Here is a 24,586-nt window from a genome sequence, read left to right on the forward strand (position 1 = left end):
GCAAAGCCTGGGCCATAGCTGCCTGCCCCCAGTGCCTGCTTGAATGCTGGGACATCAGCCTGCTGTTTCTGAGCAATGAGGGTGTCCCTACAGGCCTTCTAGGATGGACATCCCCTGCATCTGGGGCAGATGCAGAGGCATTTGTGATCTGTGATTTAATTCAAGCCCACTTGCTCTGGGGATCAGAGTTTTATCACTGCAGCGGGGTAAAGGCACATGCGGAGGCTCGCGTGACATCCTGTGGATGCAATAGATCACCCCCACAGCAAGTCACTTCCCCCTACGATGAGGAATGGCAAGGAATGCTGGGAGGTCCCTGGGGGCAGCACCTTAGGTGGGGCAATAAGCTACTGCCAGGGGCTCCAGGGAAAAGGCCGGGCTGAGCCACTGCACCCTGCCTCCCTCCAGCTGCTGTTTCTTGAGAGCCTCTGGGGTTTTCTCCTTCTCCTCCTACTGCCTAGAGGAGACACAGATGTGCTGCTAGACTATCAGCAGAGCACTCCTCAGGTGTGTGCTGGCCTCCGTGCTCCTGGCCAGGCAATGCCAGCTGGGGACAGGGTCCTGCTGGTGGGCTGGCCTCCCTGCTCCTGGCCAGTCAGGGGGAGCAGCAGGCCTCCTCAGCTGGTGTAAGGGATGGGATGGGCAGGAGTCCCTGGGCCAGGTGGGAGCTGGGCAGGCAGGCACTGATGGAGAGCAAACAGGCAGTAGGACATAGAAACAAAGCCGCAGCACCTGGCTCTACATCACGTGCTGCTGTTGCAGCACTTGCCACGCACGCAGCCAGACACATTAGTGCACCTGAGTGACGGCTGGTCCCTTCCCTGTGGCAGAGCAGGGTGCAGTGACGAGCACGGTGGACAGCAGCTAACAAGAGGTGCCCCTGTGCCTGCTGGGGCTGCCATCCATCGCTACTGCCCTGCACCACCTGGCAATGCCCTGGGGATGGTGAAGCTTTGGGGTAGTTTCATAGTTGGTAGGGTTGGAAGGGACATGAGCAGATCATCAAGTCCGACCCCCTGCCATGGGCAGGAAAGAGTACTGGGATCAAACAACCCCGGCTAGGTGATTATCTAGCCTCCTTTTGAAGACCCCCAGGGTAGGAGCCAGCACCACTTCCCTTGGAATTTGGTCCCAGATCCTAGCCGCTCTGACAGTGAAGTAGCGCCTCCTGATATCGAGCCTGAATCTACTCTCCATCAACTTATGGCCGTTGTTCCTTGTTATTCCCTGTAACAGGAGTGCCCCTTCAGGGTCCATCTACTGGTGACCCCGCCCACCTGTTATGGGTCAACCCCCACCTTCTCTCCTGCCATGCCTTGTTGTTAATTGATTAATAGATGTAATTAAGCGGGAAGCTGCCCATTTTCTGCCCCGATGCCAGGGGGCACTATCTGTGGCTTCTTTTTCTCCCCTATACCACAGCCCAAGCCTTGCCAATGGTACTGATGTTGTTTGGTCTGGGCCTTGTTATAATTTAGCCCCCTTGTCTTCCCTGGGCTCTCCGCAGCCCCGTCTCACACTGCGCCCTCACTGGCGCTCGGGGTCCCCTATGCTGCCATGGGTCTCCTATGAGGCCTTCTCCTTCCCCTAATAGCCTCACCCAAGCCACCGGTAAAACAGCAAACAAAACACAAGCCCCTGGGCTATAACATAAAATCCAAACTGCCCGGCTATAACATCATTCACCCTAGCAGGGAATACTCCATCCCTCAACAGTGGCAGAAGCGGTTCCTGCGGACAGGCCTCTCCCCTTTGGTTGCTCTGGGAGAGCTCCTTCCCCCTTGGGGGCTGGCAGGGAACTGCCCTCCTGGCCTCAGGCCTGAGACTTATATGTGAGCCAGGCCCTGCCCCTTCCTGTCAGCTGCCTGCTGCAGGTGTGGGCCTCCAGCTCACTCTGGTTGCCCTGGTAACCCACAGCTGGGGCTCCCTACTCACTGCTAGGGCTTTTTCCCTAGCTGATTCCCATTGTCTGCTGGTCCCCCTTGACCAGTTTATTGATGGCCACCAGATCCCCTCTCAGCCTTGTCTTGTGGAGGTTGAACAGGTTCAGGTCCCGTCACCTCTCCTCATAGGGCCTGCCCTGCTGCCCCCTGACCATGCGAGTGGCCTCCTCTGGACCCTCTCCATGCTGTCCACATCCCTCCTGAAGTGCGGCGCCCAGAACTGGACACAGTACTCCAACTGTGGCCTGACCAGCATCGCATAGAGGGGGAGGATCACCTCCTTGGACCTGCTCGAGATGCATCTGTAGATGCATGACAAGGTGCATCCTTCCTGACTGCGTTCCCACACTGTCAGCCCATGTTCAATTTGGCATCAATAATGACTCCAAGATCCTTTTCTGCCTCTGCACTGACGAGAAGGGAGTTCCCCAGCCTGTAGGTCTGCTGCTGGTTCTTTCCCCCCAGGTGCAGCACCTTGCACTTGGTCAGTGTTGAATCCCATCCTGTTCTCATCCGTCCACCCCTGTAACCTGTCCAGGTCCAATCGCAACCCATTCCTCCCTTCTAGCGTGCCCACTTCCCCCCACATCTTAGTGTCATCTACAAATTTGAACAAGGTGCTTTTCACCCCCTCGTCCAAGTCACTGATGAAGATGTTGAACAGTGTGGGCCTGAGGACCGAGCCCTGGGGGACCCCACTGCCCACATCCCTCCAGGTCAAAAATGACCCATCCACCACCACTCTCTGGGTGCGGCCCTCCAGCCAATTTGCCACCCATCTGACTGTGTAGGCATTGACAGCACAATCACCTAATTTTTTAATGAGAATGGGGTGAGAGACGGTGTCGAAGGCCTTCCTAAAGTCCAGAAAGACTACGTCCACCGTGACACCTGCGTCCAAGGCTTTTGTGACCTGGTCGTAGAAGGCCACCAGGTTGTCTGACAGGACCTGCCCTCAATGAACCTATGTTGGTTGCCCCTGAGCATCACCTCCCCTGCCGTCCCCTCGCGGACATGCACCAGGATAACTCTCTCAAAGAGCTTCCCCAGGACTGAGGTAAGACTAACGGGCCCGTAGTTTCCTAGGTATCTCTTGAGGACACAGCTCCTGTGCTCCTGTGACTCGCTGACATGAGGGTGGGAAGGAAGGGCTCTGCATCCGCAGCCTCCCATGGTATAAATGCACTCTGATGCCTGTTCCTGCCTCCCCTGGCCTATTACTCCAAGAGACAGCAGGTAACTTTGACTGTCCTGCCTTGCACGTACCTGGCAATTTAACTAATTTACTCCCTGCTGCAAGGGGCTTTGTGAAAGGTGGGGGCAGCAGCTCTGACCCTGCAGAGACAACTGCTCACTTTGGAGGCGGCTGTCCCTGTTGCACTAACAACACTCAGCAGCAGCTCCTCAGTCACGGGGGGTCTCAGCACCTGCCCCAGCAGGCTCTGCTGTGAGTGAGGACAGCTGTTTTACCCCAGGAGCGCAGGGCTGCACAGGCAGCTTGGGGCCAACAAGCACAGCCCTCTGTTGCACACCACATCCCTTTCTTGGACTAAGCTGGTTCCTCATAAAATGAAATGGCCCCTGGTGGTGTCACTTCTCCAAACTCAGGTGGGGAGAGGGGCTGTTCCAGTGCCCAATTACTCTGATGGCTGGGGACCTTCTTCTAATTTCCTGCCTAATTTCCAACTCATTCCTGGACAGCTTCTCCCCATCTGTGCTAGCGCTGCCAGCATCCCGGAGCATATATGCAGCTCTTCTCACTCTCTGTTTCTCCCCCCCATCTATTTATAGGCAGCAGCCACTTGCCCACAGTTTGTAAGGCTTTACAAGCCACGCTTTTCTCCTCTCCTCTCCTAAGTCCAGTTCTCCACCCCTGGATCCTCCCAGCTGCCCCTTTTTTGAGGGAGGCTGCCCCTGCTCCAGGCTGAGTTCAACTCTCTGGGCTGGGGGTGACCAGCTTGGCACACACTACTGTCGGCAGGGGCCCGAGGAGCCCTGCACCTGGCCTGTGGCACCAGGCAGCTTCGGTGGCATGCTGGCAGTGATGGGTTTCACCGTGCCCTACCGCCAGTCCATCCTGGATCCCAGCTGGGTCATTCCAACCTGACCATTGCTCGAGGGTCATTGCTGGTCATCACACTGGACCTCACCCACCCCAGGACGAATGGCACGTCTCTGCACCCGTGCTTGGCCAGGCTTTCTGTCCAGAGCCTGTTTCTGTGGCTCGGCCCCATGGCCAGGACAATCATTCTGACCATGCAGGGCAGCCTGGAGCAGACACGGCTTTCCTGAACATCCCCACAGGACTCTCCTGGCAGAGGTCGCAGTACGTCCTTCCTCCTGGCAATCGAAGCCCTTGCAGAGGCCACACAGAGCAGCCCCCTTTGCCTCTCTGCAAAAGAGCCTTCACAATAGTAAAAATAGCCATGCAAATGAGGTGCAGCCTTCAGGCATCCGGAAAGTCGCCAGCGTTGCTTTCATGCCACAAATGCTGGCTACTTTCGCCTTGGCTTAAAGCAACAGTTTCCCCATTATCACCACGACTCCACTACAGCCTATGCTATCGTTGCACTTGCTGCTGTATGAGTTTAAAGCAGCTAGGGGCATCCAAACGTCCTACAATGCTCCATCCCACAGCTGATGACTCGTGCCAGCCTCTTGTGCCTCATGGGAGCAGGAGCAGGAGCAGGCAGCATCGCCAGTTCCCTCAGCATCTTCTTCCAGCTCTCACAGGAGGCTCCACAAAACCCCATCTGCCAGGGGCATTTCCCAGTATAATTATCCTGCTGCTGCTGCTGCTCCAGTGACTTTCCAGTTGGACGCACTCATTCCAGGAGAAAACACTCCCAGCGGTTTAGCGTGCTTTCTGGGAAGCGCTCCAGGAGTGCTGATTCCAGGCAGGAGAGCCCCGAGCATCTCCGGTGACTGTGCTGGCCCACCTCGGCTGCCCTTCGCTTTGCCTGACTGCTCGTTGCAGCGCGGCTGCGAGCGTGACTCTGCTGTGGCAGTAACGTGCCGCAGGCTGCCTGCCCTGTGACCTGAGCGCTTGGTGACTGGCAGCCTGCTAAGGGACCCCCCACCTGCCAGCCACACACAGCTCCTGCCACATGCTCTGTGTCCTGTGTCTGCCCTTTGCTCCATTCACTGGCTTCACCTGCCCTTCCTCAGTACCATCATACTTTGCAATTCGCACCAGCTCTTCCTGTTTCTCTCCCTCTCCTTTCAGATTTTCTTCTTTCAAATCTCACACCTTTACAAATCTCACACCTGCAAACTCCTCTCTCTTCCCCATCAGTGCTGAGGATACCCCATCCCTATTCTCCTGCTCCTCTCCCTTGCTCCTCTCTCTTCCCCATCAGTGCTGAGGATACCCCATGCCTATTCCCCTTGTTCCAGCAACTCCATCTTGAGTCACCTCCTTCGAGTCAGCTCAGCACCACAGCATGACCACACTGCAAAGTAACAACGGAGTTGCACAAGGCTGCTGTGATATCATGCACCGACAGGATCCTTTCCATGCTGTGTGTGATGCAGACTTATAGGTCTGCAGCACCACAGGCAGCAGGTCTGTTCTCCAAATGCTTTCACTAGGCACCTTGGGAGAATGCGGGCAACCCTTTCTCCTTTCGGTACACTGCAGCTGGAATGAACACAAATCTGCCACTGCAAGCATGAAACTAATTCCTGGGTTTTTGGTTGTAGCCATGGTGGTCTAAGGACATAGGCAGGCCAAGTTCTTTGGGTAGATGTGATATCTTTTATTAGACCAACTGAGTAGTTGGAAAAAACGAATTCCTGGCAGCCAAGCCTGCCTTCCTAGCAGCTGTCAAGGCGCAGTGATAGCCTGCCCCTGCTACTGACGCTAACATGACTGTCGTTCTGGAAGAGGATGACAAAGTTTGCTATAAGTGGCAGGACCAGGTGTCCTAGCAGTCTCCAGGTGCCACAGAAAAGTAGTGGCATAAATCCTTAAGAAAAGCAAATGAGGGGCTTTTCATTTCTCAAGCATCTGCCTGAAATCTTCCCAAATGAATGTGGGAAACAGGCAGCCAGGACTGTACACGGGATGCAGCCAGGGTCAGAAAGCAGAGGGACGTGGGCAGAGAAATGGCAGAGTGCAGAGGAGACAGGGCATGTCTGCGGTGGAGGACACTGGTGCAGTGGATTGGGGTGGATGGTGAGGAGGGAGCCAGGCCAGGGCTGGAGGCTGACAGTGCAAATTGGTGAAATGAGAGGGGAGAGACAAATGGGCAAAGGGCACAAGAGGCCACCCACCACATCCACGGAGCAGAGGGGAGAGAGGGTACTTTAGGACTTGGAAACATCCCCAACTAGTTTTTTCTGCCTCTGTGGCACAAGAAAAAGGTTTCTGCCCCTGTAACCCCAGGAGGGTGGGTCCAGAGGAGTTCCTTGTACTTGGGCTTGTCTCTCCAAGGTTATCTCAGTTTCTTCCTCTAGTTTTTGGGGAACTGTGAAGAGTGACATGAGTGTGTGGTGGAGGGCACATGCGTGCTCACAGAATGTCTGCAGCAGCCATCGTGGTGCCTGCTGCCTTCCACCAAATCCTCCTCCTGGCTGGGGCTGCTCTGCCGGCGCCTCTGGAGTTCAGTAGAAGCTGGGCACTGCCGTGGGTAAGACACAGCCGTGCCCCCTGAACAGAACTGGCAGCCGCCGCAGAGAAGCTGAGAGCTAAGCAGACCACGGAGGCCAAAAACCAGTCCCACCACAGTAGGATGCCAGGCCAGGACTTGGCCGTGGCATTGCTACTGCCCACCCCGGAGCTGTCCAGCAGGCATCCCTCAGCACCTGGTCATTCGCTAAGGGGAAGACTTTAAAATGCTAATCTCCTGGATTTAATGTAAAGGTCTAGATAAGGGCCAAGCTATGAAGCCCCTAAAACTACAGCATCTGCTTGGGAGCAGGGGAACTGCGGAGCAAAGGCTCAGAGCTGGGGGACCTGGTTCTGGAAGGCTGCAGGGAAGGCGGCCGTTTGTCGCCGTGTGCACTGCGCAGTAGGTGTCTGCAGTCGGCCCCCCTTCTCTGAAGGCACCCCTGGGGTGGGTGCAGCAGGGAGGCAAGATGCTTTGTTTCCCCGCGACATTCTCATTAGTACGCTAAGGAAATGCTGTCTGGATGAACCTGCTGCAGGGAGGCTGCTAATGGGCTGGATAGCTGTGCTGAAAGAGTAGTCATCAGCAGATCAATGGGATACTGGGAGGAGGGTCCCCCGAGCTCTGTCCTGAGCCTGGCATTGTTCAAAATCTTCATCAATGACTTGGGGGATGAAACTGAATGCACACTCAGTGTATCTGCACTTAGTGAGGCAGTAGCTGCTTCAGAGGACAGGATTAGAACTCAAAATGACCTTGATATGCTGGGGAAATGGCCTGAAATAAATTGAATGAAATTCAGTAAGGATAAGTGCAAAGTCCTGCACTTAGGAGGGAGCGATGAAATGGGGAAGGCCTATCTAGGCTGCAGTGCTGTGGGAAAAGGCCTGGGGATCACAGCAGATGGTAAGCTGGCTATTAGTCAACACTGTAATAATGTTATAAAAAAAAGTACCGGATAGTACCCTGAGATGCATTAAGTGTTGTATGCAAATCATGAGAAATGAGTCTCCCACTGGCGAGCGCAGAAGAGGACTCGCCTGGAACGCTGCATTCCTGTTAAGAGGCCTCGTACTTTGTGAACGCTGCAGGAAACCATCCCTCCACAACTCTGCCTTCAGGGCCATTTGTGGGCTGAATTCAATAGCTCCTGAAGCAGATCCTCTCTGGCTTTTTCAGACTTGTCAGGCTTTCCGTGGGTAATAACTTTCCTGTTCTCAGAGAACGCCATGTTAGAGGGGTCGGGGCAAATCCAGTAAAGCACGAGTCCTGGTCCCTGTGCCAACACATGATCACACTTCTCCACAATTTTAGAAGGCTGTTCTACCTTCTCTCCCTCCCTCTTAGGTTCCCTTTGAGAGGATAAAACAGCTTCCTGATGACTTCCTCAGAGTACAGGAAGACCCACACCATTTCCACCCAGCCCTGCATGCCGGGGTCGGGGCACTGGGGCTCCACACTGCCTGCACCCAGCCCCACGTGCTGGAATTGGGGCCCTAGAGCCCCATGCACCGGTTTCCCAGTCCTGCATGGTCAGAATGGGGCTCCAGGGCCCCACGCTGCCTTGGCCCGCCCGTATACAGGGATTGGGTCTCCCAGACCCTGCACCGCCTCTGCCCAGCCCTGCATGCTGGGATCCAGCTCTGCACCACCCTGCGTGCCCAACAGCCTGCAGGGCCACTACCCACAGGGCTCCCCATGGACTCGCAGGGGGCCCTACGAGCTGGATGACTCCGTGCCAGGGGCCAGGGCTGGCCCTTGGGCTGGAGGTGGAGCACTCCTGCTTCAGAGGATCCCCACAGAACAGCCAAGCTGGCAGATCCCTGAGGAGGTCACACCTGGTCCAGCCCCTGCTCAGGGGAGGATCCGCCCTGCTGAAACCATCCTGGACAAATGGTTGTCTAATCTACTATTAAAAGCTGCACAGGCAACCTTCTCATGCAACCACCAGGCCTGAAAACACCCAGAACGCCCCAATCCTCCCCAGGTAAAAGCGGAGGACAAGTGTGTTGCACATCAATATCCTACCACTGCCTGGACAGGAAATCGGTTGTGGAAATACACCTGAGAGATCCAAGGAAGAGGGCCTGTTCCCACTGCACAGGAAGGCAAAAGGAGGAAGGAAGAGCATAGGAGGCAGGGAGCAGTGGGTGGGGCTCTCAGAAGAGCCACAGAAGTGCTGTGGACATGGCCACAAAAGAGACTGGCCTGGAAGACAATGGGAAACCAGAAAGATGCGTGGCGTTGCTATTTACCAGGGGCTATTTTTCCCAGCGGCTGTGGGAGTGGAAGGAAATGCTGGCTGCTAAAGCAAGCCTCAGAGGACTACTTTGCTTTGCACTATGTGCAGCAAACCAGAGCAGCATCCTTCCATGACGAACGCTTTCATAACCACAGCAGAACAGCACCCTGTGCACCGCCACGAGGAGAGGCAAGGCTGAGACAAGGGTCTGAGTCTGAAGGGCCGCGTGTGCAACGGAAGGAGAAGGGTCTGCTGCATCTCTAACCCCCATGTCTGTGTGGCTGCTCTAGACCACTGCGCTGGGGGGCAGGGGAGGGAGCAGGGAGCGCACCGGGTGTGCTGGGACAGGCAGGAAACTAGAACAAAGTCTCGTTGTGCTGTGCCCATGCTAACAGCAACCCCTTCGTCAGCCCCAAGTGCTAATGGCCAGACCTAGGGGACTTTCAGATCGCTCCTAGCTCCAAGCCAGGAAGGTTCCAGAACTGTCCCAGTGAGTGCTGGCAAAACTACCACTTTTCAGTAGCCTTGTTCTCACAAACAGCTTGTTTTCGCTTTATTAAAAAAAAAATTTTGAAACAAAGGTCAAACAGAGGAAATTTCAGCCCGAACAATTCATTTGCCAAAGTTACTAGAAACTGAAAGAAATTACAGGAAACAAGAAGTACTGTGAGCCCTTAATATAGATATCGCTCTCGTCCACCTCTAAAAATACCTTTATCAAGTGAATATGTTTTCAGCTTGACATTTAACGGTACAGAGCTCTTTAAACCAGCAAAGGCAGAGCAAGAGTCAGTGCCTGGAGGCTGAAGTGGAGCAAATTCACACTACATATAAAGCAGGAAGATTAATTATCTCCTGGAACAATTTACCTAGTGAGGTGCTGGATTCTCCATTACTTGAGGTCTTTAAACCAAGGCTGAATATAATTTTAAATGATCGTCACCATCTCAGCTGGAAGGTTTGGGCTTGGTGTGGAAATCAGTTTCTGAAATGCTCTGGGCCTCATTTATACAGAAACCAGAGTATTACAGATTTGAGAGAGAGTGTCTGGTTTTCAGTAGTACTCAACATATGCCCTCTGGGGTATTTTAATTTAGTCTTTCAAAAACTGAGGCACAATCACCAATCACTTCTGAAAATTTCTGCCATAATTTTTATAATCTAGTATATATGGATACTTCAGTGGAAGCCAGACATCTTTTCTATAAAAAACACACCATAAGGTGCACCTGCACAACATGCTACAGGTTAATTTGACAATCCAGAGAGACAGGGAATATATGCCACACACATTCAGAGATCATTTAACTTTGTAGTTAATCAAGTGCAGCAAAGGAACTTTCTGCCATGCCCGTGTGTGCAGTTAAGTTAGCCGAGAAAAATAACTGCCTCATCTTGAGAACAGCCAGGTCTCTTGCTGCCCTACAACACTAACATTACTTCCCTAAATTATATTCAAAATTATCAGTAGAACACTTTTCTTGTCCCCAAATCCCTCCACCCCTACCTAGGCAAGGGGCATGGGACTGTATGGAAGAATAATTCAAAACTACATAATGAAAAAAATGTACTCCCTTCTGCAACTAAGTTGGTAGGAAAAATCATAAAAAATGAGGGTTGAAGGGACCTCAGGATATCACATCTAGTCCAACCCCTGCTCCAAGCAGGACCAGCCCCAACTACATCATCCCAGCCAAGGCTTTCTCCACCTGGGTCTTCAATCCCACCAAGGACGGAGACTCCACCACTGCTCTGGGGAGCCTGTTCCAGTGCTTCACCGCCCTCCTCAGGAGAAAGTTTTTCCTAATATTCAACTTAAATCTTCTTTGCTGCAGCTTGAGCCCATTGCTCCTTGTTTTGTCATTTGCCCCCACTGAGAACAGTCCAGCTCCGTCTGTTTGCAGCCCCCTGCAGGGAGGTGAAGGCTGCTATCAAATCCCCCTCAGTCTTCTCTTCTGCAGAAGAATCAGCCCATTTCCCTCAGCCTCTCCTCACAAGTCCTGTCCCCCAGCTCCCTAACCATTTCCATTGCCCTCCACTGGACTCTCTCCAGCGTGTCCATATCCCTTCTGTAATGGGGACCTAAAACTGGACACAGGACTCCAGATGTGGCCTCCCCAGTGCAGAATAGAGGGGAATAATTACTTCCCTCTATTTGCTGGCAGCGCTCCTCCCAATGCAGCCCAGGATGCTGTTAGTCTTCTGGGCATGGCTTGGGCATGCAGGGATGAAACTAGCCTTCTGGGCAACAAGGGCACACTGCTGGCTCATATCTAGCTTATCATCCACTATAACCCCAAGGTCCTTTTCTGCAGAGCTGCTGCCCAGCCAGTCAGGCCCAAGGCTGTAGTAGTGCATGGAATTACTCTGTCCTAAGTGCAGGACTTTGCACTTGTCACTGTTGAACCTCATGTGATTCCTTTTGGCCCAATCCTCCAATTTGTCAAGACTTCTCTGAATCCTAGTCCTACCCTCCAGTGTATTTACTACACCTGTTTTCTTGGTGTCATGCATGAGCTTGCTGAGGGTACAATTCATCCCATCTTCAAGATTATTAATGAATGAAGATATTGAACAAAACCAGCTCCAGGACCGACCCCTGGAGCACTCCACTTCATACTGGCTGCCGACTATATGTTGAGCCATTGATTACTACCCATTGAGCGTGACGATTCAGCCAACTTTCTATCCACCTTCTAGTCCATTCATCCAACCCAGAATTCCTCAGCTGGCTTGCAAGAATGCTGTGGGAGATGGCATCAAAAGCCTTGCTAAAGTCAAAGTTTATTATGTCCACTGCTTTCCCCACATCCACAGAGCCAGTCACCTCGTCACAGAAGGCAATCAGGTTGGTCCGGCATGACTTGCCCCTGGTGAATCCATGCTGACTCTTCCTTATCACCTTCTTCTCCTCCAAGTGCTTAGAAATGGATTCTTTGAGGATCTGCTCCATGATTTGCTAGTCTTCAAGCGCATCGGGATGGGTTGTTCCTGTGCCCTCAGTAAGGTTTCTTTAAAACACAGCCAGCTCCTGGACTCCTCTCCCTTTCAGACTGGCCTAGCAGCATGGGTGACTGGTACCTCCTAAGTCTGGGGGGGCACCCGCAGAAGTTGGTGTTGGCAGTGGCAGCAGGGATGGGGCTGGCGAGCACCCGCAAAAGCCGCCGGCAAGGTCAGCAGCAGGGACGGCTCTGCCAGGGGGGACACCTGCCCCACCTTGACCTCCTACCAGCTGCCTATGCCTCTCAGGGGATCCTGCCCTCAGGGAGTCGAAGTCTGCTTTTCTGAAATCCAGGGTCCTTATTCTGCTGCCTCCTTTCTTCCTTTTGTCAGGATCCTGAACTCAATCATCTCGTGGTCAGTGCTGCCCAAGTTGCCATCCACGACTACCCCCACCAACTCTTCCCTTTTTATGAGCAGCAGGTCAAGAAGAGCATGGCTCCTAGTTGGCCGCTCCAGCACTTGCACTGGGAAGTTGTCTCCAACGCCCTCCAAAATCTTCCTGGATTGCCTGCGCACTGCTGTGTTGCCCTCCCTGCATATGTCAGGGTGCCTGAAGTCCCCCATGAGAACCAGGGCTTGTGATCAGGAAATGTCTGCTAGGTGAAGAAAGCCTCATTCACCACATCACCCTTGTTACACTCCCCTGTGACCCGAACCCAGGGACTTTCAAGAGGCTGGAGCTCTGAGCCATCATTTGGCTCTTTTACATGCAGCACAACTCCCCTCCTCTTCTCCCCTGCCTGTCCTTCCTCAACAGTTTGTACCCATCCATGACCATGCTGCAGCCATGCGAGCTCCCACCAAGTTATTCCAATCACATCATAAGTCTGTCACTGTACAAGGACTTTCAGTTCTTCCTGCTTGTTTCCCAGGCTCCATGCATTCATGTACAGACACCTGAAATGACTAGCTGATTACCCCACATTTTCAGGAAGAATGAGGCCTCGCCTGCTGCCCTCTCCTGCTTCTGCTTCCTCCAGCCCCCTCCCCACTTCCCCACTTACCTGAGGGCTCCCCTGACCCCTGAGGGCTCCCCTGGGTTCCCCCAGGGAACCTGTTTAAAGCCCTCCTCACCAGGTTAGTGAGTCTGTCTGCAAAGATGCTCTTCTCTCTCTTCCTCACATGGATCACATCTCTTCCTAGCAATCCTTCTTGGAACAACATCCCATGGTCAAAGAAGCCGAATCCCTGCTGGCAACTGTGGCAGAAATGCCCCGTCGGTGCCCCTCTCCAGAGATCTGTCTCAGCCGGCCTGAGAGGCTGCTGTTGAATCTCTCACAGCGGGGATCTCGCTCCTTGTCTGCAGACAAAAGCCTGGCGCCTGGGAGGCGATGCTCTGGTCACCTGGGCAGGGGGGGAAAGACCCGGCCCTGCGCGCGGGCCCAGGTAGCCAGGGATGCCATGCAGATTAGAAGGGCAGCCATTATCCATGCGGTCATCCAGGTGAATCTGAACCTGGCTCTCTCCTCATCACCGCATGCTGCAAGCGTGCCCTGCCTCCAGAGGAAACAACAAGCACCTCTGGACAATGCGAGTGAGTAACCTACTAGAGATCCGATCAGATATTTAGCTTCAGTAACTCAGATGCGTGTTTAAACGGCTACCTCAGCCACCCTGGTTTGCTCTATGGGATTCCTTTGATATTCCTGTAACATTTCTATGATATTGCTCTACCTTTTACCCTGTTTCCGCCCTACCCCTGTAATCAATAAAGTTCTCCTTTGTGACCGGTGTGGGAGACTTATTGAGGGGGGGTCTAAATTATGCCAAGGAGGCCCCTTAGGTCGGTGGACTAAGGGAGGCTTCCTAATAAGCCCCTGACTTGGGGAAGTGCCCCAAGTGCTTGTATTGGGTCTAGGACCCATTGGACGATCAGGCCTGTGTTCTCCAAGGTGCGCAGAGCCAGAAGTGAGTCCAGAGCCTTGGATGGTGGCAGCGGGACCCCCAGGCTAGCGGGTGTGCTCCAGGGAAGGGGTCGGCCGGACGGGAGGCACCCCAGGGAGGCACTCGGAGCCTGGAAGGTGGGCGGGCGCAGGGAGGTGGGCGGCTCAACGCAGGAGCGCCCCCTACTGGCCCGCCACAGCAACACCATCTGCATAGCCATACAATGATCTGCAGGATGCGTCCACTCCTGCCAGGGTTCTTCCCCTTGACCGGCGGGATTGAAGAGAACATAACCCATGCCCCGGTCCCCTTCACCCTTGCACCCAGAGCCCTGTAGTCACCCTTGACTGGTATTATTAGAGAAATGGAATTTACAATGCCATTACGTAAATCAATAAAACCCCTTCTCCTGGGATCTTGTGTTCTGTTCCAGTCACTGCAACTGAAAAAGGATATAGCAGAAAAAGGAAGGATTCAGGGATGAGAGATTACAGTGTGAAGCTTGGGGACTCTTCCCCAGAATGACAGAATGAAGGAGCTGAGGCAACTGGGTTAAGAAAGATGACCAGTGACCGGAGAGGTGACACAGCAGGAGATAACGACTGGAATTTGCGTTCCATGGTGGTAGCAAAGCGGGTGGCTGAGGGATCCAGTAGTTACAGCAGTCTGTTCACACAAAGGGTAGTGATACCCAGGGTCAACCAACCCCTGTTCCCCAACACAACGCTGGGCCATGCCAGTGCTCAAACTGGGATGTAAACCTGCAAGTTCCTGGATAGAGAGTCTTGCCCCTCTGCTCAGGGTCAGACTGATGTCATATTTGGGGGCAGCAAGGAATTTTACCCCCGGTCAAATTGGTACACTGTGGGAGGAGTCTGCCTCGGTCTGTAGTGGAGGCACTGCCCTCTGCCTGGGATCTTGGGAGTATATTTTAACTGATCTTTGCAGCAGCAGGACATTGGCTGCAGTGTTCCTCCTGCTTTACCTGGGGCAGGTTCAGGTATGATGTCTTTCATTGTATCAAGGCTGACCGTGTAGTTTTGATAAGAGGTTGGACAATGGTTTTATACTGGATGCCTTGCTAGGGATGATCCTGGCTCAGGCCAGGCTTGGACTAGATGACCTCTACAGGTCCCTTCCAGCCCCACTTCTCTATGACAGCCTTTCAAGGGGACTGGTGTTCAAGAGAGTGGCCCACAGAATCGCAATGTTGGAAGGGACCTCTAGGGTCATCTGGCCCAGTCCCCTGCATGAATGCAGGCATGCTGCTCCTAAATCATCCCTGACCAATGGTTATCCTTCTTCCTCCTGAACAGCTTCAAGGCCAGAGACCTTACAGTTTCCTAGGGCAATCTATTCCACTGCTTCACTGCTCTAACACTAAGGAAGTTTTCCCTGAGATTTCACCTCCATCTATACTGCTGCAGTTTCCAGTCATTACTTCACATCCTGGGGACAGCGGCAACAGCACAGTGGGAGAGTAGTTTCCCCCTCCCCTCCCGGTAGGCCCCCAGGAGCAGGTGTGGGGAGAGGGAACTGCCTCCTCCGTCCATCCCTGCTGCTGCTCTCCAGTCCTGTCCTCAGCTCTGCCCAGCCCCCATGCAGCCTGGGTGGGCAAACACAGCGCTGGAGCTTCACCCTTCCCCTGGGACAGTGAGGAAAGCAGCAGTGGTAGGTCCAATAGGGATGGAAGGAGTAGGGAGGGGACGGGACATGCCTTGAGCACGAAGGGGAGATTTTCGCCTGCTTTAGGGACTTTACAAAGTCTCCAGAGGCACCTCCCATGACAGGGGGGAAGGGGGGAGAAGAGGGGAAACTCTCTAGTCTGGCATCCAAATCATGAATAAACATGTCAAATTGCATGTGCTGGACCCAGGACAGACCCCTGTGGAACCTGTCATTCCAGCATGGATCCCTTTGCTTGAAGTTACACAGCTAAGTATCTATCCACCTTGTAGTAATTTTATTTAGCCCACATTTCTCCAGTTAGCTTATAAGAAAGTCATGTGGGACTTCGTTGAAAGGCTTACTAAAGTCCAAGGACACTATGTACACCGCATGTCCTTCATCCACCTCGCTAGTTGTGTTGCTAACGAAGGAGATCAAATCAATTTGGCACGATTTGTTCTTAAATCTATGCTAACTGCTAATGATTTGATAGACTACTCTGTGCAGGTCCTCTCACAGCATTTGATGAAGTGAACTCAGGCTCATGAAAGCTTATGCATCTCTGATTTAGTTAGTCTATAAGGTGCACCTCTACCCTGCGTTCTACCTGACTTCAGATTAACACAGCTAACTACTGCTCTTCCAATGATCAGCCTTTCTTCCTCCAGATGTTACAAACTGACTTTAATATGCTCCAGTAACTTCCCAGTTATTGAAGTCAGACTAACAAGGGGCCTGGGTCTTTCTTCTAGCCCTTTTACAGTCCTCTGGCACCTAGCTTGTCTCCCACAACTATAAATATAAACTGACTTATAAACTAACTCAAACCAGTCAAATGCTCTCTGATGGTCTCTTCTGTTACCAGCCCCCCGCTTCCCCCCTTCCTGTGCAAGTCATTTTTATTAGCTGTCTGGTAGCAGGAGGCAGCCTGTGGAAGAGGTTCTCCAGGAAGGCTGGGGTCTGCTTGGGGCTGGCACAGCTTGCTGGTTCAGATGGACCAGGGATTGAAGCCTGGGAGCTCATATGAATGGGAGACGAACCTGCCTGGTGCCCAGATAAAACCACTTCTTCTAGCCAGCCCCCCACAAGTCTCTACCCCAGTGCTTGGAGGCTCCTGCTCCCCCCATAACAGCTCTTCCTGCGCAGCCTCGTGTCCTCTGGCCCTCCCCCTAGCCAGTGCTCGTCTCGCTGGCCTTCCCAGGCAGACTGCCACCAGCCATTTACAGTACTTTAATCTCCATCTGTAAATACTTAAACTTATTAAGGGGAATTATAAATGGTTCAATATTGACATGGCAAGAGGCTTCAAGTGGGGTTCCCCAGGGGTCTGTCCCAGGTCTGGTGCTGTTTGCCTTGTTTGTTAGTGGCTTGGACACTGGAATAAAAGCTTCCCGAGCAAATCTGTAGTTGGCCTGAAACTGGGAAGGACTGCAAACACGCCAGAGAACACACCAGCCCTGGGGGTCCAGAAGGCCTGAAATAAATGTGCACAGAAAGGAGAAATTTGCATGTGAGATTTCAAATGATAACTGGTTTAGGAAGCAGTACATGACACAATAGAGTTTGGGGACTGCTGTGATAGACAATCCAAATTAACAGATGTTCTGGGGGAGGCAGGAATTTCTGTTCATCTAGTATAGAGATGAGAAAGGGCAGCTAATGCGATAGAAAGTTAGACCATGAATGCACTAAGGGAAATGCACATGTACATTAACTGTAGAATTTCCTGCTCCAAAATATCACAGAGATCAAGAGTTTACCAGGACTCAGAAGAGCATTTAACGTTTACAAGAAAAATGAGAACCTACAGACTGTCATTAGTCAGGGTTTGATATACAAAAGGCATCAATCCCCCTGTCTCAAGACAAAAACTGGGGCTAGGAAGACACATGCTGAGCTGTTATTTCCTTGTCAGCTGTGTGGGGATTTAGCACACCCCTTGAAGCATCTGGTTCTTCTGGCAGCACCTCACCAGATGGACCCAGGCTGATCAGGACTGGCAAGGCCAGTATCGTATGGCACACAGATATGGGGGTAGCCTGACGGTGCTTTAGCTCAGGCATATCTTACCCCTGGAGTGCATGGCTAAGCAGCTCTAGAGGGTTATTTTTAAGTAACTTTGCATGGACTTTCTGGGGAATGGCTGAGCGTGGGTGGAGTGCCAGGCAGGAAAAGGCAGCATGGGCAGTGGGATGGAGAAGGGACAGGAGAGAGTGATTCTATCTGTTAAACTGCTCTAAAAGAAGCCAGCCGCAGGCTCAAGGCCAGACTGTGTGAACCCCCTGGAAGTGGGATGAAGGGGCATGGCTGTGGGTGGATGGAGCTGTGGGGGTGCAACCCCTTCCTCAAGGCCCAGGTATACAGCAAGAGCAGTCAGGCTGCAGTCTCTCTGCATCCAGGGCAGAGATGCACCAGGGCCATGGCCTCACTTACACCCCACCCCTTACAAGGGAGCATGGCAGGAGCAGTTGCTGTGCTCCCCAAGTCCTGGGGGCTGTAGTTGTCCAGCGGTAACACGGGGCATATGAGGCTTCTCTGCCTTTCCACTTGGCTCCTTCAGCCATGTGGCAGCAGCATACGACAGGGGAACTGCGTCTGGGTTTGGGGCTGAGAGTCCTGCAGGAGCCTCAAGCTGTCACTGAAGTGTCTGACAATAACGTTTTTCTGTTTTTCCAAATACTGATCATATTTTCTTTTTGCTCTGAAAATTGATTTACAGATGATTGTGCCAAGACAATGACCATTTTGTGGGACGTTTCTGTCCTTTGCTACTGTACCAGCCAGTCCCACAATGTAATGCTTTTCTTTTGTCCTTATGAATGGACGTTTTAGTGAATTGCATACATACATTAAGGCAAACTAGGATCTTGGCACAGACGTCCCATTGATATTCGTGGAAGTTCCATACGGGGAACCTAACCCTCGAATGTAGCTGCAGGCTTGCGAGACAATTGTATCAAAACATTCCTGAATGCAAATACACGAGGCCTCTTAGAAAACCATGAAAATAAACTTTAGAGGACACCTAACCTTAGATGACTGGAGATTAACAGCATAGAAAACAGGATGGGAAAAGAATGAGCTGCAGTCTGCTTCCAAGCTATCTTCATAGATTTCATAGACATTAGGGCTGGAAGGGACCTCGCAAGATCATCAGGTCCAGCCCCCTGCCCAGGGGCAGTAGGTCAGCTAGGGTCAAAGGACCCCAGCAAGATAAGTGTCCAAATGCTTCTTGAAAGTGTCCAGAGTAGGTGCTTGCACCACCTCTGGGGGAGTCTGTCCCAGGCCTTGCAGGGCTTGGACAGCAAAGAAGTTTTTCCTTATGTCCAGCCTGAAACAGTCTTGCAGGAGTTTCTGACTGCTGGACCTTGTCATCCCTTGGGGCGCTCTGGTGAGCAGGCGTTCCCCCAGATCCTGATGCACACCCCTTACGTACTTATAGAAAGCCACCAGGTCCCCCCTGAGTCTGCGCTTCTCCAGGCTGAAGAGTCCCATGGCTCTCAGCCTCTCTTCATAAGGCCTGTTTTCCTGAACTCTGATCATGCATGTGGCTCTCCTCTGCACTCTCTCAAGCTTCTCCACATCCTTCTTGAATTGCAGAGCCCAGAACTGGACGCAGTACTCCAGCTGTGGCCTCACCAAGGCCGAGTACAGCGGGAGGATGACATCCTGGGTCTTGCTCGAGATGCATCAGTAGATGCAAGCCAGAGTTTTGTTTGCTTTCTTAGCTGTAGTATTGCACTGGTGGCTCATATTCATCTTGTGGTCCATCATGACCCCCCAAGTCTCTTTTGGTCACGGTGCTATTGAGCATAGCATTGCCAAGCCTATAAATGTGATGTGGATTTTTATTCCTGAGGAGCACCTTGCATTTCTCCATATTGAATGCCATCAGGTATTCATTCACCCACCTTGCAAGCCTACTGAGGTTGGTCTGGATCACCAGCCTATCCTCAGGTGTGGATAAGTTCATGCAGCCTGGGCCCTGTTTCAGGAGTGACTCGAATCTGGGTGTGACTTTGGATCCTGGTGGGGTTCCTCCTTTGGCCCTTCATTCTGCTACCTCCTCCCTCCTGTGGTGCTTACATACCACATAGTGACCCCCTAAAATACACAGACAACTGGACAGATCAACGGCCACGTAATGGCTACCCCTAACGTCCCAGCGTGCTTCTTACCTCCACAGAGCTGTTCGCTGAGCTCCCTGCTGTCGCGTGTCGGGTGTATTGTTTAAACTGCTGGAGACCATCCTGCACTGCTTGCATCACGCCTTCCCCCTTCAGCCGGAAAGAGCCCTCTCTGGGCAAGGAGCGGAGCTCTGACAGACAGGTCTGAAGCCGAGCGAAGCTTTCTTTCACTTGCTGCAAAACAGTATTCAGTGACATTAAAAGAAGGAAATTTAAACCTGATGAAAAGCATTTTCCACACAAAGCTCTCCAGTGTTCAGAAACGGGCTGATTGTGATATGGATCACAAGAACAGCCAGAGCTGTTACAGGGGTGATTTTAGAAACAAGAGAGCTTTCTAAAAGGCTATCAACCCTCTTGCTTAGGGCAGGAGCCACTGGGGAGGTAAGGAGGAAAATGATCCCTGTGGACAGGTGACCCTACAATTGTCAGCTACAGAGTCTTTTGCATGCTTAAAGATCTGGTACTAGATGCTATTGCCCGCTGGCTGGTGGACGAGGTAGGTCACTGGTCTGGGTCAGTTGGACAGTTCTTAGATTCTGGAGGCACAAATCATTAACAGCACGCTACAAGTGCTTGCACTTTATCTCACTTTCTGGCTACGTACAAAGAGCCGACATTTAGACAGCTTGGCAACAGGCATCTCACACTGCGCGCACTTGTCCAGGTTACATAACTTGCGTTACCTAACTGTGACCTCTCCCTAGTGTGGACTGATCAACCTTAGGCAGGAATCCACAAGCAAACATTTGTGAAAGGCATGTATTCATATTTACAAAACGAGCCCAATAACCAATTAATTAGGAATAGAATAGCCCAAGTTATAACAGGAGCAAACCATCTAGCTTAGACATACCAGTGAATCAACTACAGCCCTGAGTCAGGGGAGGTCTGCACTGTGGTCCAGAAGTGGGAACACACCCGAGCTACCTTCGCTCCAGCCTGCTCAGGTCTGGCGGCAGAGCAGCTATGGCAGGAAGCGCTTCCATGAAGATTGCATGAGCCAGCCCCTGAAGGGCTTGAGGGCTGAGGCCTGTGTCACTGTGGCTACTCTGCTTCTGGCCCCTGAGCAACCTCGTTTAAAGGTCCACCAGCTGCCCCAGGCTGCAGAGCAGACAAATGCTGTGCAGTTAAGGGCATGCGGAGAGGGGCAGAAGAAGCTGCAATTTACATCACCCAGACTCTACACCCATTCCTGAATTGGGCTGTCAGCCTCTGCCAGCCTGGGAAATCACATTCATCATCTGCTTCAGAAGGGTGAGAGCAAAGTACTTCTCCCACTCCCTGAAGGCAAGACCCATTAACATAAAAGAGAGGGCTAGATGCTGAGGCTGCTCAGTGTCAGTGAGGCTCCTCGCTGCTCAGGGGTAGTAAAAGGGGCTGCACTGATGGCAGGAGGACCCTGCTAGGCTGCCTATGCCACCTGATTCCCAGGCTTTATGTGCGCAGGGTGGAAGTGAGTGGTAGGGGCTTGTTTCTCAGCAGGGGTCTTGGGGTTGGTAGGGAGGCAGCACAGACAAGCCTCATGATAGTACTTGGTCTCAACAAGAATAGCAGAGTCTAGGTGTCACTTTGGGGGCAAGAATTTCCTTCCATCCAGGCCAAATGTGTTTATACTAAATGCACAAATTATAGAGGGAAACCCAGGAAGAAGGAGGGTCCAAGAAGCCTTGGTCTGAGTAACCGCTATGAGTGGTTTCTTTCCCTCCCTCATTTAGTTTGTTTAAAAACAGGTCAAACCTTTATGTGAACTGCACTCCAGAGATGTTTTTTCAAAGGAAATATGCTAGACTGCAGTTAGTGTGCCAGGGGCTTTAATCCTTAATGCTGTGCGGCTTTGAGTTACTTGGCCCGACTAGCAACTATCAAGAACAGACTGAACACTGGATCAGCTCCTAATCCCATGGCTCCATACCCAGTAAAGTGTTGTGGTGTTCATCCCCAGCCCCCTGCTGTTCCTGGGGCAGTGTCTAGTCCTTGACCTGCTTGGCACAAGCACCCTAAGTGCATTCAAGAGGTTTGTGTGTCACCCTCTGCCTCTCCCCCCCAACACCCTGTTTAAAGAACGCCCCTTTCAACACTGCCCTGGGAATGATAAAACACTGAAGCATTTGTGCATTCTCTGAACTACAGAGAAGAAAAGCTAAGCAAGGCAGAAGCCATACTTCAGTGCGGAAGTGTAATGAGGACCAGGAAAATCCCAGCTGCACAGATGTAAAATGTCTTACTCTGTTGGGGTTTTTTGTTTGGTTTGGTTTGTTTTTTTTAATTATGACGTTGATTTCCTGCTGCCTGCTGTTAGAACTGGCCATTTTCAGTCATTAGGCCTCTACAATTACCTCTGGTTTGTAAGATAAGGACAGTCAGTGCAGGCAGTGCGTGTGCGTGTGCGTGTGCGTGTGCGTGTGCGTGGAGGGAGGGGGGGAGGTAAGCCAGTGGACATTTGGGGAGGCTATGCACATGGCTTTATCCAGACGGTGAGGATGACTGGAAAGTAAAATGCAGCTTCTGCTTCAGCTCTCTCACCCTGCGGACATGACACAGAGTATGAGATACCTAATGGTGATTAATGGAGAGTGCGTAGACACAAGACGTGCATTCTCAGGAGAACAGGCTTGCAGGTAGTCAGCAGAAGTCAAAAGAGACCTTGTTTAAAAGAAACGTGTCTTGAGCTGCAGGCAGCAAGTCTACTTGAACGGATTTGTTTTTACAGGAAAGTGATTCAGTGGAGTCAGTACATGTCTAGTGCATCTATACATGTGTTTGGGGGGGCGGGGGGAGCGTTTTAACTACAGCAGCTCCAAGATCCACTCTAATTAAAGCGTCCACAGCGTCACATGTATTCAGCATCCCGCACTTCAAAATGATGGTGGGGCGCTTGAACTAAAGCTCGTTCGACAAGCTGTAGTTAAAGCGCCCCCACCGAGATTTTGAAGCGCAGGGAGGCTGCTGGAGTGTGCTAATTAACACGCTCCAGACTCGATTAATTGAGTCTGTTCCGACACGTGCTAATTAGCATGTGTTGGAAAAGATGCCCAGCATGTGCACAGGTACCCACAGGCGTGAGACTAGGGAGCTGCTAGGACACGGGTGTTGTATATGTTTGCCCTGGAGCAGGCAGAAAACAGATTGGGCTGCCTTCTGCTCAAGTTCAGACTATGCTGTATTTGGACAGTGTACCAGACAATATCAACACAGCTGGCACTCAGCTGGTTTCTACTGCATTTCTAATCCTCCCGTTATTTACTGCTGTTGCCTGGTCTCTCTCCCCTCTCTGAACCTCTCAGGTTTGTCAAGTCCCCTCTCCTTCATGTGAGCACAGTGTTGCTGAGAGCACAGGCTCTGAAGCTGTGCTCTCCTCACCCAGTGCCCATGCACTTCTCTCTATTCTGTGCCTCCCAGGTGAAGTAGGGATTCTCTGGGCCAACTCCACAGTGAAAGTGGCTGGACTCCAGCCCATCTGGCCAGAGTCACTGGAGCTTCAGGGGGCCTGGTGCCCTGAAATCCAAGCAGCAGAGGTGCCTCACAGCCCGATTCCTTACAGACAAAGGCAGACGAGGGAGAGAACAGAGGATGGGTCCAGCAAGAGCATCCCATGAGCAAGGAGGACAAACAGAGAGGCAAAGCAGACTGAAACAGTGAGAGCTATGGGTCACAAGGCAAAACACTGCAAGAGTGTCCTCTAAAAAGCGGGATACCTCCTCTGTGCTGAGGAATGTGAAGCTATTCTCTCTCTGGCAAGGGACAGACATTATACATAACCCAGTGTAAGTGATCAGAAACTGATTTCAACCTGTGACAGAACAGATGCTCAGTACATATAAATCAGTTTGAAAATGTCTGAAACCAGTTTGAGATAAACCTGGTTGAATGTAGACTTAACTGGTTGAATCAGACTTAACTGATTTGGCTCAAACTGGTTTTTGCAATGTCTGTCCCAGAACCCTTGCTGGTTTAAGTTAAATCTGAGTCCCCCAGCATCCCAGCATGCTCTCTGGGCTGGGCAGGCCTCTCTGCTCCACAGCAGGGCTGGTCCCTCCGCTCTGTTCCTTGGATGGAGCTCAGCACAGACTTGCAGGCACGGTAGGGTCTGCCTGGCTTCCCTGTGCCCCCCTCTCTCCACTCACTGCTTAAGCAGAGATCCCTTCCTCCTCTCTGCAACAGCAGGGACCGTAGCCAGCATGTGGCATGCCAGCTAATGTGAAAGGTGTCTCTGTGTGCGTCTCTCCAATAGGCTGACAGAATAGTGACCGCTTAAGGCTTTTGGAGCTAATCAACAGGTCAACTGGTAAGCTGTTTAAGAAACGTGAAGTAATGTGGAGAGAGGCAATTGTTTTGCTAATTGGGTGATAAAAACTGTTATCAGCCCCCCCCCCCCCCCCCCCTGTTCCCCCCCCCCCCCCCCCCGCTGGCTTGCTTGTCTGTTAGTTTGCTGCAGACGGTATGAGGAAGCGGGGAGGGAGACTGAAAAGCTTCATATCATCAACAGATGCATGCACTGCACCCACCCCTTGCCTCAGAGTGCTAGGCCAGGACTGGGGGCTGGCAACACTCCCGCCCCTTGAGCAGCCAGCAGGGAAAAGCCTGGGAGGTGCAGGCAGACATCCCTAATGAGAGAGTCCTGCCAGACCTGGTCGTGCTCCCCTCAGCTCAGCCCTCTGCAGAAGGGAAGGGAGGGCTGCTCTAGCACCCCCCACCCCCCAGCTTCTAGCCTGAGTCCAGTTTCAAACCAGTTCAGTCTAGTCAGGTTAGACTAACCTGCAAAGATTGAATCAATTCAGGCTCAGGCTTTTTGAATGTCTGTTCCTAGCCTCTAAGACCTGAAAGAGAAATAGATGTGTAGCACCTGGTTTACTAGGTGTAAGGACAGTGGACAAACTAAGGAGTGCAGGACAGGGAGAAGAGTCTTGATGTTTCCTGATGACATGTAAGTGGAACAGGGTTGATAGATGGGCACAGACGTCAAGGCAGAAGCCACAGAGAAGATTCTTTCATCAGGGTAGTAATGGTAAGTGAAGTGGGAGGTGGGGGGCACAAGGCTAGTGAAAG

General features: G+C 52.2%; 1 protein-coding gene across 1 annotated transcript in view; it reads right to left on the reverse strand.

Annotated features, from left to right (window-relative positions):
• M1AP (meiosis 1 associated protein) overlaps positions 1–24,586 on the reverse strand; it is a 48,354-nt gene that overhangs the window by 22,489 nt on the left and 1,279 nt on the right. The window contains exon 2 of the mRNA XM_006035734.1: positions 19,529–19,711. Within this exon, the coding sequence (XP_006035796.1) occupies positions 19,529–19,711 (183 nt within the window). The remainder of the gene's footprint in view (positions 1–19,528; positions 19,712–24,586) is intronic.

Source organism: Alligator sinensis, unplaced genomic scaffold (assembly GCF_000455745.1).
Source record: "Alligator sinensis unplaced genomic scaffold, ASM45574v1 scaffold1334_1, whole genome shotgun sequence".
NCBI classification, from domain to species: Eukaryota; Metazoa; Chordata; order Crocodylia; family Alligatoridae; genus Alligator; species Alligator sinensis.